The sequence below is a fragment of the Polypterus senegalus genome, chromosome 15 (genome assembly GCF_016835505.1).
Source record: "Polypterus senegalus isolate Bchr_013 chromosome 15, ASM1683550v1, whole genome shotgun sequence".
Classification (NCBI taxonomy): domain Eukaryota; kingdom Metazoa; phylum Chordata; class Cladistia; order Polypteriformes; family Polypteridae; genus Polypterus; species Polypterus senegalus.
In genome coordinates, this window is record NC_053168.1 from 109,110,865 (window position 1) to 109,125,473 (window position 14,609).

Here is a 14,609-nt window from a genome sequence, read left to right on the forward strand (position 1 = left end):
AAATATTCACATCTTGTTGATTTACAGCCTAAAATGCAAACATACACAAAAATTCAGCTTTCAAATTTGCTCAATGGAACATATAGCATCCAAGTGAAAGATATAATAGCAACAGTTTGGAAAAGTAATAATAAATAAAAAATGAGAATCACTGAGATTGATAATAGATCACCCAGTCCCCAAAGGAATACTCAATCAGGTAAATCATCATCTTCATCGCACACCAAGGTAATTGGCTTCCTCTTGTGATCAATCATAATCATTGTGATTAGTTTAGCATAAAAATGGCTATTCCTGGTGCACTGCAATGCTTGGTAGTGCAACTGAAGACAAGCTGTTGACTATGGGTGGTGTGGCGCTCGACCCGGACACAGACAGGCGGACTCGCTAGTGTCACCCAACACACGTTTATTTAAGTCCATTATTTACAGTGCAGCAAAAGTCCCCCAAAGTCCTGGCCACAACACACTGCCTTTCTTTCTTCAGGCCACTTCTTTGCCTCTTCCTAAGACTCGAGCCATCACGTGAAGGGAGGTGGCCCCTTTTATATGCACCTGGATGTGCTCCAGGTGTGTTCCGGCAATCTCCTACCAACACGCCCCAGTGTGGTGGAAGTGCTGGCTGCAGTCCCGGAAGCACTCCGGGTGTCCTTGCTCCTCTTCCCCCCCAGCACTTCCGGGTGTGGCAGAAGTGCTGAGGTCCAGGGCTCCAAAGGCACAGGGGTGCCCCCTGGCGGTGACCATGGGCCCCTACAGGGTAGAGCTTCAAAGCTCTGTACCCTTGACCCCCAAAGGAACCAGGGCGGTCGCCCCCACATGGTCTGGGGAAGGCGTTAGCCCTCCTCCGGTCGTCCTGGGTGTCCCGGCCGGGTCGTCACCCCAGCCATCTCCAACAGTGGTAAGATCTCAGGGACAAAGCTGGACAGGTACAAGTCAGGAGATGGATACAAAAAGATTTCAAAAGTGTTATTAATCCCTAGGAGCTCAGTAAAGTTCATAATCAAGAAGTTGATAGTGTTTGGTACTACTAGGGCCCTCCATGGATCAGGACATCCCTCCAGATTGGATCAAAGAGCAATGAGGAAACTATCTCAGAGAGAACTACCAAGAGGCCAAGGACAACTTTAAAAGAGTTGGAGGACTTTATGGCAAAGAGTGGTCATTGTGTGCATGTAACAACAATATCACAAGCACTCCACAAACATGGCCTGTACAGGTGGGTTTCAAGAAAAATGCCACTTCTCAAGAAAAGTCACATGAAGTCTTGTTTGAGCTTTGCCAAAACGCACCTTAAATATTCTGAGGCAAAGTGGAAAAAGGTGATATGGCCAGGTTATTTGACCTCAACACCAAACGGTACACCTGGAGGAAATGCAATACAAGTGACCATTCAAAACACACCATCCCTTCACTAAAGCATGAAGGTGGTAGCATCCTGTTGAGGAAGTGATTATCTGTAGCAGGGACTGGGGCACTTGTCAGGGTACAAGGAAAGATGGATGGGGCAAAATACCATCAAATTTTCTCGGTCAGAAAGTTGAAGATGGGAAGAAGGTTCACCTTTCAACATGACAATGACCCAAAGGACACAGCAAAAATGACCACATAGTGGATGAAGGAGACAAAAATGAATGTCCTTGCATATCCTAGTCAGAGCCTAGACTTAAATTCTACTGAAAATTTGTGGAATAACTTGAAGATTGCAGCCCACCAACAGTCACCATCCAATCTGAGTGAGCTTGAACAGTTCTATAAAGAAGAGTGGGTAAACGTTGCACAGTCTAGTTATGCAAAGTTGGTAAAGAAGTATCCCAATAATCAAAGCAAAAGGGTGTTCCACAAAGTACTGACATAGGAGGGGTGATCCTTTATCAATTCAAACTTTATCAGGTTTTTTTATTATTTTTCCAAACTTTTGCTATTATATATTTGACTTGGATGTTATAGGTTGCATTGAGTAAATAAAGCTGAAAAGAAAGTATTGTTGTTTGTGTTCATTTCGGGCAGTAAAGCAACAAAATGTGAATATTTTCAAAGGGGTTTTCTTTCCCCACTATAAGTGTTTACAAGAAAGCTTTTTAAGGGTCACTACTCAATTTGTTGATCTACCACATGGTCAAAAGAATAGTTCTGCTGGTATATATGCAGCTCTGCAGCCAGCCTGGAGCAACCACCCTGGAGCTCCAAGAAAGTGGAGTTGACTGTAATGGATGCTAAATGTCTGGCTGCAGACCTGCAGAGCTCTGTTTGGTTACATTATGGTTATGATTAGGGTTGTGGGAGGGTTATGTGATTCCAGTAATGGCAAGTACTGTCAACTAGGTTAGCTCCACCAACTTGGAGATTCAGGGTGGGGGCTTCGGGCTGTTAAGATACCTGACTCCAAATTTCAGGCAGCTTCCTAAACTTTTTCCAAGACAGTAACTCTCTTACAGCACAACTGGTGTACATGCACTTTTTGAAGGTCCAAACAGGCATAACAGGCCTCTTCACACCCAAACCAAACCACCAATGATTGTTCCTTTCACAGCAATTCACCATGCTGCTGCCACAGCTGCTTCTCTCTCCTGGAGTTTCCTGTGACCCTACCATGCTATCTTAGAAGTAATTACAATGGAAAAAACTATAGTTAGTTATTTTCAAAACAAACAATTTTATACGGCCTATCATAGCTCTGGAGCTCATCAGATAACAAAGGGTGCAAGAGCAGTCAATCTCAAAGCACTTTTGGTCACATTCAAGCCAGTTTCCCTTTTAATTAACCTAACACCTCCTTGAAATATAAGAACATTCAAACAAATAATGCATTCTGCATAAATGGCTCATCTTCACACCCAGTTGTACTGAGACACCAGTCAACATGGCAGCATATCACTGGGCTGTGACAGAAATGGGTATTCCCTGAATGAACCCGAGCCAAACCCAGCATACTACACAGAAGCTAAAGCAGCCAAAAACTAACCTAAGATCCAAGTTGTGTGAAGTAGCAGTGCCAACAATGGTTCCATCTGCTTGCTTGTATTTTTTTAATAATGTCGTCTTTCCTCTGTTTTTTTGTGCACTGTATTTGTGTGTGTCTGTATGTGCAGAAATATACTGTGTCAACATTTACTTGTTGAGAAACTATTTTAAAATTTGGCTGAATGCAGGTAATAAACAAGGTCTTTAAAAATGATTGTTTTCATAGTGAGATGCTTTTGGTTTACTTACTGTATTTTTTTTAGTAAAATACATCTTATTTATTATTCTTTTATTGAGCTCTTCTGACTAGGATTTACCATAGTTTCATTTGGTGATGTAAGATACTGTAACAGGAACAGCTTATTTAAGGCATTTAAGTTCTTAATATGAAGTGATCAAAATGTAACCTTTTTCGGTGTAAATGACAGGGTGTCATCATCCATAGTATTAACAAAGGCTTGAGATGGTTTTCTATACTTTTTAAAATGAAACCTATACAGTCGGAGAAGAACAAATGTGGAAACGGCTCGGAGTATTTTCACTGATTTTTACATGAGGAGTTGGTTGTTTTCCGCCAACCATAGATTAAAATTGAGGTCTGTGGGAGAGGATCGCACTCTGCTCAGGGTCATTCAGTGGGTCAGTAGTTCTGAAATCCAGCACTTGTGTTTATTAATACTCTGAAATTTAAAAAAACAAACACAATCTAACAGGGCAGCCTTGGTCAACTTGGTGCAGCTGACACAAGTAAGTGCATATTAAACTGTCTGTGAATGCAAGGAAGGAACACGGCCAGCGAGAACAGAAATAGAAATCGGCTACAGTATGGAAAGATGAAGAGAATTTGGAAATATGTCAAGAGCACAACACTGTGCATCAAATGACAACCAATATTTTCTGGTATTTTTTTTTAATTGAAGATACTTACCTCTTCTCTCATCTTTTTAACTGTTTCACCTTTCTATAAGTTAAAAATAAGACATTATTAGAAATAGAAAAACAATAAAAAAACATTTTTACATTGTTTAGTAAGGTAAACCCTTTAAAACCCTAAACCTAACCCTTAATGATCTTAAGACGGGCAGTGCACTAATCTGAATTCTTACTTAAATTAAAGGGAGGTAAGAGCACTGGAGAGCTCCGTAAAGTAGCGTTTTAACTATACTGCCTCTTGAAAAACAATAAAAAAAACATTTTTATATTGTTCAGTAAGGTAAACCCTTTAAAACCCTAAACCTAATCCTTAATAATCTTAAAACGGTCAGTGCACTAATCTGAATTCTTACATAAATTAAAGGGAGGGAAGAGTACTGGAGAGCTCCGTAAAGTAGTGTTTTAACTATACTGCCTCTTGAATAAAAAACATACTATATCTCTTGCTCTGAAATCTATTTCCTTATAAAGCAGATAGTGATATTTTCTGTTATTAAAGATCATATATTATAAAGACCGACAGTTATGGCTGTCAATATGTTACCCTAATCCATTTCTCTTGTCAAGTTCAGGTTCATTAAAACATCTGTGCCTATTAACTCAGCAATGTGTTCAAAGCAGTAACCAACCCTGGGCAGTTCACTGATCCATTGTAGGGCAGTCATATGCACATACAGGACCCCAAAACACAGCCAGTTTCAAGTTACTAGTTAACCTAAGGGGCTGTAATTCCAAAGCTCCAGCACAGCGGTCATCACTCTGGACAGCATGATGCCAGAAGATGTCCACCCTCTTGAACTTCTATTCAGTGACAGCCATGCTTTCTTCTCAGTTACCCACCTTTCCAATAATGCTTCCAACTTCCTAAAAAAAAAGAGAGAATTTTTGTTTTTAACAATGAAAAAGGAATTGTATTTTAACACTGACTTGTAAATATAAAAAATGTCTGAACGTTTATATATTAATTTTACATGTTTACGAATCAGACTGTACAGAACCAATAAAAATGGATAGAAATGAAATGTTTTTAAATACTGACTAGTTGTGGAGCTGGTAACAGTAGATACTCGTATTGATAAGTTGTGTGGTATTTAATTAATCTTGTTGTGCATTCTGACAGGAACCAAAAGCTGCACAGGTTTCAATGGTTATTAATCATAAAGGCACATATTCTTTTGTCACTTGTAGCCCTATTGATATTGCCACTACATACAAATAAATACATAATAGCAGATTGCTCTTCATCAAAAATGCATATGTGGTTAAGGATTAATGTCAACCATTAGCAGTGTGGAAAAGATGTTAATGTGGTGCTGATTTTTGGTCTACTGAGAGGGATGCTGCACAAATTATGAGACCGAAAAGCAGCAGATAAACTGTTATGATCACTTGTGCTAAACCGACCAAACTAAATGGCAGGTTGACTTTAATGAAAGTCCCAGGAGAGCACACAACAGAAAATATTTAACCAATATGAAAGCAACTTTAAAAATGATATTTAAGTGTATGTGATGAACTGTCATTTCTTTAGGGTTGCTCTGTTTCTGATGGCTTTGACATTTATAGCAGCAGAAAAATAATCAGATCTTCACCATACACTGATAGCTTTTTAACTTCCCTTTCTCAGTAAATCAGTCAATCAGTCAAGCTTAGTTTTGGACAGCACTTTTTATATAGGGAACAGCATTATCCACCTTAATAAAAGATTAGTGTCTGTCCAGTTGCTATATGTCTGCCATTCCAACAGATGGTGCATCAAACATCCATCCATCCATCCATAGTCTAACCCGCTGAATCCGAATAGGGTCACGGGGGTCTGCTGGAGCCAATCCCAGCCAACACAGGGCACAAGGCAGGAACCAATCCTGGGCAGGGTGCCAACCCACCGCAGGACACACACAAACACACCCACACACCAAGCACACACTAGGGCCAATTTAGAATCACAAATCCACCTAACCTGCATGTCTTTGGATTGTGGGAGGAAACCGGAGCGCCCGGAGGAAACCCACGCAGACATGGGGAGAACATGCAAACTCCACGCAGGGAGGACCCGGGAAGCGAACCCGGGTCTCCTAACTGCGAGGCAGCAGCGCTAGCATCAAACATTTGTACACATAAAATGATTTGCATTTGTCATTCCAACATCAAAACTGCTTTCACAAATCTCATATCAAATGGCATATAATAGAGACATATGAAATTCATTTATCATTTCAAAAGACGTCGCATCACAAACATTTATACTAATGCATTTTATTACTACAACTATTGGATACACCATCTGTTGGAATGTTGAATGCAATGCATTTTATTACCACTCAAATTACAAAATACATTCCAAGCGATGGTGCACTGCAAACATTAATGCTGAGAGTTACTTTGATTACTTAGATTTCAACTCATCTTAAATAGATAGCACAGCTAGTCACTGTATAATGCAGTTAAAAAATTCCTTTATGGCAGCTACAATACAGTAGAATAAGACAAAGAAAACCACAGAGACTTGGCAGCAAAGTACTTCAAAAAGTAAATGGTGAACAGTAAATATACAGAGCTTTGTATTAAATGTAGGAAAGCAGAAAACAGGGATATGGCAGGTGTTCAAGCTTAATTTTAATGTCTTAACAAGCTTCATAGACAGATTTAAGCTGACATTTTCAGACAGACGGCAGATGCTAAAGCGCCAAAATGATACAAGATATGCAATATATAGCATATACTGTCACAAATGAGTAGTTTCTTTTAGCACTCTGGGGAGAAGCTTTATAAGACAACCAAAAAACTGCCATAATAAGAATAGAATTTTGTTTTTCTAACTCAGCTGGGACTCCTGAGTGAACCTGCCTGGTGGTGACTTGAACAGTGAAAAGCCCGAAGTCACTTTGGATAATTATGCAAACATACACAGATATAAACATCAGTGTCACTGAGGCAGAAGCTGCACTGCTGTTAGGGAGCTTTGTAACAGTGTCCAGGGTAATAGTCATCATTGTAAAATACAGAGTTTGATTGAAGGTCTAATTCATTATAGGTTCTTCTTCTTCTTCTTCTTCTATATATGACTTACTAGTCTCACTAATAAAACATTTTCATTGCCAAACTGCTCTGGAAGCTTTTTATTGGCTCACACGTGGGAGCAGCCTTACTACTGTTTACACTTAAATACAGTTTACATGGGACTTCAGTGCAAGAAACAGTCAGCGATCTACTGTTTTGCACTGCTGATTTCCTGCCTAGTTTTGGTTTGCATGCCCTACTCCTGTTCTAATGGGTGTTCTCTGATTATTCTTAAGTGCCTTGAGCATGGAAAAGGGGCTATATCTTGTACATAAATGTCTACACATGGAAGTATGTGTGTCTGTCCGGCCCGGAAGTGAGAGGTGAAGTTGGGGTAAGGGGATACACAAGCGAGGCCATCACGTCAGCAAAACAAAACCTCCTAAGAAAGTCGCTCGCTTAGCCGCTAATACAGAAGCGAGGCGTGCACATCGGCAAAACGGTATCACTTTTACTTTTCCTCCCACCGCTAATACAGAACCAAGAGGAGCATGTCAGCAAAATGAAACCTCTGAAGAAAGACAAAGTCGCTTAGCCACTAATACAGAAACGATGTGAGCACATTGGCAAAACAAATCCTCCTAGGAGAGAGATGCCCAGTGTAATTCCTTTCAATTACCTGACATCTCTACATTTCAATTTTTTTTCTGACGATTTCAATAGTTTTTAGGACCCCTGGCTTTTTATAGTACAGGCTTACAACAGCTAGTATATAAATAAATTATTATTATTGTTATTATTATTATTGTTAATAGCAATATTAATAGTGTAACTGGATATGTCAATATGTATGGGTGCAACTTACGGACTGGCCTCCATCTAGGGCTGGTCCCTGCCTTTCACTCACTGCTGCTGTGTCACTTCTTTTCCGATGATCATATGCTGTATAAAATTCAAAATATGGGAGACCGAGGGGACCTCAAGGTACTTTGTAAAGTACACTGTGATGGTGCTTCTTATGAAAGCTGTCACAATAATGAATATGGTCTGATTGATTGGTTGACTGACTGACTGATTCATCCAAAAAGCAATGGACTATCAATTATTTTTTTTAAATAAAGTGGTGCATTGTTTGTTGGAATAGTCTACTTGAATACAACAGGTTATAAAAGAAACACAAAGACGTACCTTTCCGTGCATTAAGAGCCGTATTGTCAATGTGACGTTGAGGCCTCCTTCTGAGACTTTCCCATCCTTCCCAGTTATATTCATTGTGATCATATTTATATTCATTTTGAAAGTGTTGGTTCAGGGTTGGTAGGCTCTGTTATTTTGATAAAAATGACCTAATAAAAAGAGGAAATGAAAATTTTCATTTTAAATTTCAGAAATATCTGTCTTACACTCTAATAAACAATGATATATATAATGTGCAAAACAGACCATCCATTAATTTTCTAAGCTGCTCCAGAAACTCTGTACGTCAATGGTTTAGATAGATAGATAGATAGATACTTTATTAATCCCAAGGGGAAATTCACATAATCCAACAGCAGTATACTGATACAAAGAAACAATATTAAATTAAATAGTAATAAAAATGAAAAGAATTAAAATAAAATTAATGTTCGCATTTACTCCCCCGGGTGGAATTGAAAAGTCGCATAGTGTGGGGGAGGAACGATCTCCTCAGTCTGTCACTGAAGCTACTCCTCTGCCTGGAGATGACACTGTTCAGTGGATGCAGTGGATTATTCATGATTGACAGGAGTTTGCTTAGTGCCCGTCACTCTGCTTAAATTCTATATGTGAAATAGGTGCAGATTAGGTAAACTTAACGTTTCAAGTTAAATGGTGTGTGTGTGGATGTGTGCATGAGTATGTCTTGTGATGTACTGGCACTCTAACCAAGGCTGCCAGAACCATGTGAAAAAGTAAGTACAACCAGAGGTGGGTAGTAACAAGTTACATTTACTCCGTTATATTTACGAGAGTAACTTTTTTTAAAAAAAAGTAGTTCTAAGAGTAATTTTACTGCACCATACTTTTTACATTTACTTGAGTTCATTTGTGAAGAAGAAACGCTACTTTTACTCCGCTACATTGGGCAACACTCGACTCGTTACTTTTTTCCATTTATACATTAAAGTATATTTTTGCAAGAGAGTAGTTACCAGTGGATCTACTGCATGACTCTTTCACCAATCAGACGTAGCCATGCAGTCACATGACCACACACAATCTTCCTGCGTCTTGCAGCCTGTGAGACTTTTTAGTCATGTGAGGCTCCTGTTCACTGCTAAACGGTCACAGCTTCACTGCAAGAACCAGATCATCGTTCCCAAGCCTGTCTTTCATGTCTTTTAACCTCATGTCTTTTCTCCTTTTCTTTGATTCCCCCTTCTTTTTTGTACTGATCCATATATATACACTCCCATCTCTGTGGGCCTTAATCACACGCCGCAGGAAGCCAATAAATCAATTGAGAATGATCGGACTCACAGGTGCGACTTGTTCCAACTGCCTCATTAACTCCTCGGAGAGTGACATGGCTTTATGGATTTGAAACTGGCCTTTTTTTTTTTTTTTTTTTTTAAGCCGCCAACCCGCTACACCACAAAGTGCATATGCAGTGTTATGCTGTCAGTCTACAGGATATCTCGTCACAGTAAATAGTCTGCACTGTTCAGACATACATGTTACCTACTGTAGGTATCTGCTTCAAAAGCTTTGTTCTGAAAAACTGTTATTCGTCCATCTTTATTTTGTAAAGATGTGATTTATTTTTACTCATTTTTTTTAATTTTATTATTTTATTATTTGGAAATAGCAGAATTTGCACATTATTTTATATTTTTATCTGTCTTATTACAACATTTCTAAAAAATAAATCATTTGTTATGTTCAAACAGTTCTTGAGTAGTCTTTTCAACACATGCTTTTGGTGGACTACTTTTTACTTCTACTTGAGTAATATTATTTTGAAGTAACGCTACTCGTACTTGAGTACAATTTTTGGCTACTCTACCCATCTCTGAGTACAACCAACAAAATGTGTTTTTCTTTTTTATGTGGATTTATCAAGATTTGACCTTCATTTAAACAGTGACTTCAGATAAAAGTGACATAACGGAACACCGAGACACACTTACACTTTGTAGTCTATTGTATGATTTAAATAAACATAAATAAAAAATTGACATATGGAGAAAGTAAATGCACCTGAAATGCCTAAAATCAGAATCCAATACAACCGATAAGAACATCATTAGAGAAGATCTTATCTAAATCGGTCTTATTTAAACCTCATACATTTACTTTGGTTTGCTCATTCTTGCTAAAGTGTGAGTTTTCACCTTACCTAAACTGAACAAGCTCTCTGAGACCTCCAGAAAGAAGGGTTATAGATACCAATGAGTCTGGGGGAAATAAATAAATAAATAAATAACTGGAATTCAGCCATTCCTCTGTCTGGAAGACAATCTACAAGTGGAGACAATTTCAAACAACTTCAATTTCAAACAAGGTGCAGACCAGTTTTCTCCCCTGAGGAAGTTGAGTCTAAGATGCAAAAAAAAGTCTCTAAGAACCCCAGAATTTCATCATGGGACCTACAGCTGTTAACACCGTTAAAGTCAAAAGGCATGAGTCCACCATTAGGAAGAGGCTATATAATTTAGATGTATATGGGAAGCATGCCAGAAGGAAACATTTGCTGTCCAGAAAGAACATCAGGGTAAAATAAAGTCTGCCCATAAATACCTGGGCAAAGACTAGGACTTCTGGATAGAAGAGACAAAGATAGAGCTGTTTGGCCACAGTAACAGAAGACCTATTTGCTGAAAATTAAGGAGAACCTGGTACCAACTGTAAAGCACCATCATAGAATCCATTCTGAATACTTCATTGAACCAGAGGATAATGTGTGACCAACTGTCAGAAGATTGAAGCTCAAATGAAAATGGATGTTGCAACATGATAATGACCATAAACATACTATTAAACCCACCAAACAATGGCTGAAAAAGGAATGGGGGCTTCTGGAATGGCCAAGCCAAAATCCAAATCTGAATCCCATTGAGATGTTATGAAGGGAATTTAAAGCAGGCTACACAAACAAGACACACGCCAAACAGCACACGGAGGAATGGGGAAACACTTTCTCCCAGTCAATGTTAGAGACTGCTAGATAGTTTTAGGAAACTTCTAATTGAGGTTGCTTCTGCCAAAAGGTACAAAACCAGCTCTTAGAACCAAGGGTGTGTTTACTTTTTTAACAGGCGGAAATGGCATATCTGTTCATTTTTCATTGAAAAAATTATTCCAAAGTCAAATTTTCATTTTTGTCACCTTTATCTAAATATACTATTTTAATGAAGATCACATCTTGATATGTCCACATACTGTATATTAAAGGGAATGTCATTTCATGGGGTGTACTTACATTTTCATATGATTTGCAGATTTGTAGATGTTTAGAATGTTAATATTATAAGCTCATTCCACTTTTCTCTTCAAGAAAAGAAGTTATTAGCACATGTAATTCACTATACATAGTCATTCAACCAATTTATATTGTGTGTTTCATAGTGAACACAGTGTAAAAGCTTTCAGGGACATCACATATGAAAAAACACATATAATGAGATAGTGGGGGTGGGGGTCTTGACATATTAACCTGTGACTTTATAAATTCAGTGCAATTCCTTAACTGAGTTGCAAATTATTCATCCTTCTATTAATTTCTTTAGCCATTCAAGTACTCATTCTTCACTATGTCAAGGCTGTGTTGAATATGAATTAAACAAATTAATCAGATGTTTAATTTATAGCCATCAGCTGCCTTTTATATTTACAATAGTTAATTGCGTCTCTGTGTGTGTGTTTTTTTTAACATTTGCTGTATTCTCCAATTCTTATTGCATTGATCAGATGGCTTTTAACCTAATCAAAATGGAGAAATACAACCGGGGAAAAAAGGATTTAAGTGGCTCAGACCCAAATTTGTTTTCTTACTCTAATTTCAGTTTAGTAATTAGAATTTTGAACATTGCTCTGGTTTCAAAAATGAAATGGCACAGACATAGAGTATGTCATTATGAAACATTACAATGTTTGCTGATGATATTGTGATCTGTAGCGATAGTAGGGAGCAGGTTGAGGAGAAGTGGAGATATGCTCTAGAGAGGAGAGGAATGAAAGTCAGTACGAACAAAACAGAATACATGTGTATGAATCACAGGGAGGTCAGCGGAATGGTGAGGATGCAAGGAGCAGAGTTGGCGAAGGTGGATGAGTTTAAATGCTTGGGATCAACAGTACTGAGTAATGGGGATTGTGGAAGAGAGGTGAAAAAGAGAGTGCAGGCAGGGTGGAATGGGTGGAGAAGAGTGACAGGGGTAATTTGTGACAGATGGATATCAGCAAGAGTGAAAGGGAAGGTCTACAGGACAGTAGTGAGACCAGCTATGTTATATGGGTTGGAGACGGTGGCACTGACCAGAAAGCAGGAGACAGAGCTGGAGGTGGCAGAGTGTTAAATGCTAAGATTTGCATTGGGCGTGACAAGGATGGACAGGATTAGAAATGAGGACATTAGAGGGCCAGGTCAAGTTGGACGGTTGGGAAACAAAGTCAGAGGGGCGAGATTACATTGGTTTGGACATGTGCAGAGGAGAGGTGCTGGGTATATTGAGAAAAGGATGCCAAGGATAGAGCTGCCAGGGAAGAGGACAAAAGGAAGGTCTAAGAGAAGGTTTATGGATGTGATGAGAGAGGACATGCAGGTGATGGGTGTAACAGAACAAGATGCAGAGGACAGAAAGATATGGAAGAAGATGATCCACTGTGGCAACCCCTAACGGGAGCAGCTGAAAGAAGAAGACAAGGTCCATGGGTTTAGCTTGTGTATTTCTATTAAGTCGTCACTTAAATTCAACTACTGTAGAAAAAATCAAATACAAAGAGATATCTGGAGTAATATTGGAATAGCTGACTGTTATGCAAAAATAGTTAACTGTGCACACATGGGTCCTGGAGGCACACCATTACAGAAGTGGATGAATATTACAACAAATTTAATGAGAACAGGACATTTAGCCCAACAAAATATTTGGCTTAATTTTTCAAAAATAACAAATTGTGTCTTGAAAGTTCCTCAGATACCATTCTACCACATTAGTTGGTTCTCTGGAAGAAGAAAACGTTCGAACATTTGTGTGAAATTTTACCCTTAATAGATTTAAAATTGAGTTGGATATAAAAGTGAGTTAGCAGTAGCTGGCAGGATCACATTCTATGGTGTCTATTTCAACGCACAACTGGATTACAATTACACAGCTTTCCTTGGATTTATGTTCTTGTCCTTTACCTGTATGATTTCATCTGGGTTAGAAAATATCTTCATCTGCTCAGCGCGCCCAACTTAAATCTTACAACGGCATCATATAGGACAGAACTTTATATAATTTTCAGAGGGAATTTCATTTCATAACTACACCACCATCTGCATCTACAAAACTGGACTCTGTCATGAATGTTTATCATTTTGTACTTTGTATGTGTTGGATTTCTTTTATACACAGTATATTGCATTCTTTTGTATCCATAATATTAATTATTTTTGTCATTTACTACCATAAATATACACACATTTATTTAAATTTTGTAAAAAGTTAGTTTACTAAAGAGCTATGCACTTTGCCTTGGCATCCAGCCTCACTCATGTGATTTATTTGCACAGAGATCATTCTGTCTCATGTTTCTCACAATATTTTGCATCTTATTTAGTGCAACAAACCCAGAATATAAAGTAATGATGGGCTGAAAATGTATTTGCAGATTTTTCCTTTACAACTTTATTCCTATGATTTTTTTCCTGGTGAAACTTCAGTATAATATACTTTTCTAATTTTTCTGGAATTTTCTTTCTGTACAGTTTAAATCTCTGGAACGTTTCAGTATGGTATATGATTTGTGCAAAAAAATAAATTGCCTGTTGAACATTTTTACTCCTGTAAACTTTAATTTGGTAAATCTTATCTAAAGAACAGTTTTACTTGTAGGTATTTTATGTTGTGTTCCTCAGACTTTCAAATTAGAATACTTATTTATATACAATTTTGTTTGTATGTACATATTTGCGTCTTGCAGTGGTTACATGACATGCAGCTTTATTTATGTAAAACTTCAGTCTGCCACTGTTTTTACACTTTCAAAATAAGCATCTAGTTTTATTGCTTCAGAATTGTTTTTGACAAAGCTGTGCTTCAGAAATTTAATTTTGTAAATTTTACTAAAGTAAATCTGCAGTCCAGTACACCCTTCTTTCTTTGCATGTTCATTCTTGCATATTTTTGATACAACACAAAATTTGTAACATTCTAAAATCTGCTTAATCCAAATCCAGATCATGAAGCCTATCTCAGTAGCACTAAGCACAAGGCAGAAATTAAACCCGGACAGAACTCTAGTCCATCATAGGCCCCCCTCACATGTGGGGTCAGCTCTAAATTGTTAATTAACCAAACTCTCATTCTTCTGGAGTGTGGAAGGACAAATGGAGTCCATGGAGCAAACTCATGTAGACAAGGAGAAGAACATGCAGGCTCAAACCCAGCTCACAAGACCCAAAAGACAAAAGTGGGATCCGTTGCACAAACCTATGCAATAGCACATAATTACAACTGTGAAATTGTTTAATAGTCACATACATGA

The 14,609-nt window shown here is 38.2% G+C and overlaps 1 protein-coding gene across 1 annotated transcript in view; it reads right to left on the reverse strand.

Annotated features, from left to right (window-relative positions):
- Positions 1 to 14,609, reverse strand: part of zgc:110045 (uncharacterized protein LOC664755 homolog) — a 172,122-nt gene that overhangs the window by 65,882 nt on the left and 91,631 nt on the right. Inside the window, 3 exon segments of the mRNA XM_039736269.1 lie at positions 3,889 to 3,921; positions 4,734 to 4,757; positions 8,082 to 8,239. Of these exon segments, the coding sequence (XP_039592203.1) occupies positions 3,889 to 3,921; positions 4,734 to 4,757; positions 8,082 to 8,186 (162 nt within the window). The 5' untranslated portion in view covers positions 8,187 to 8,239.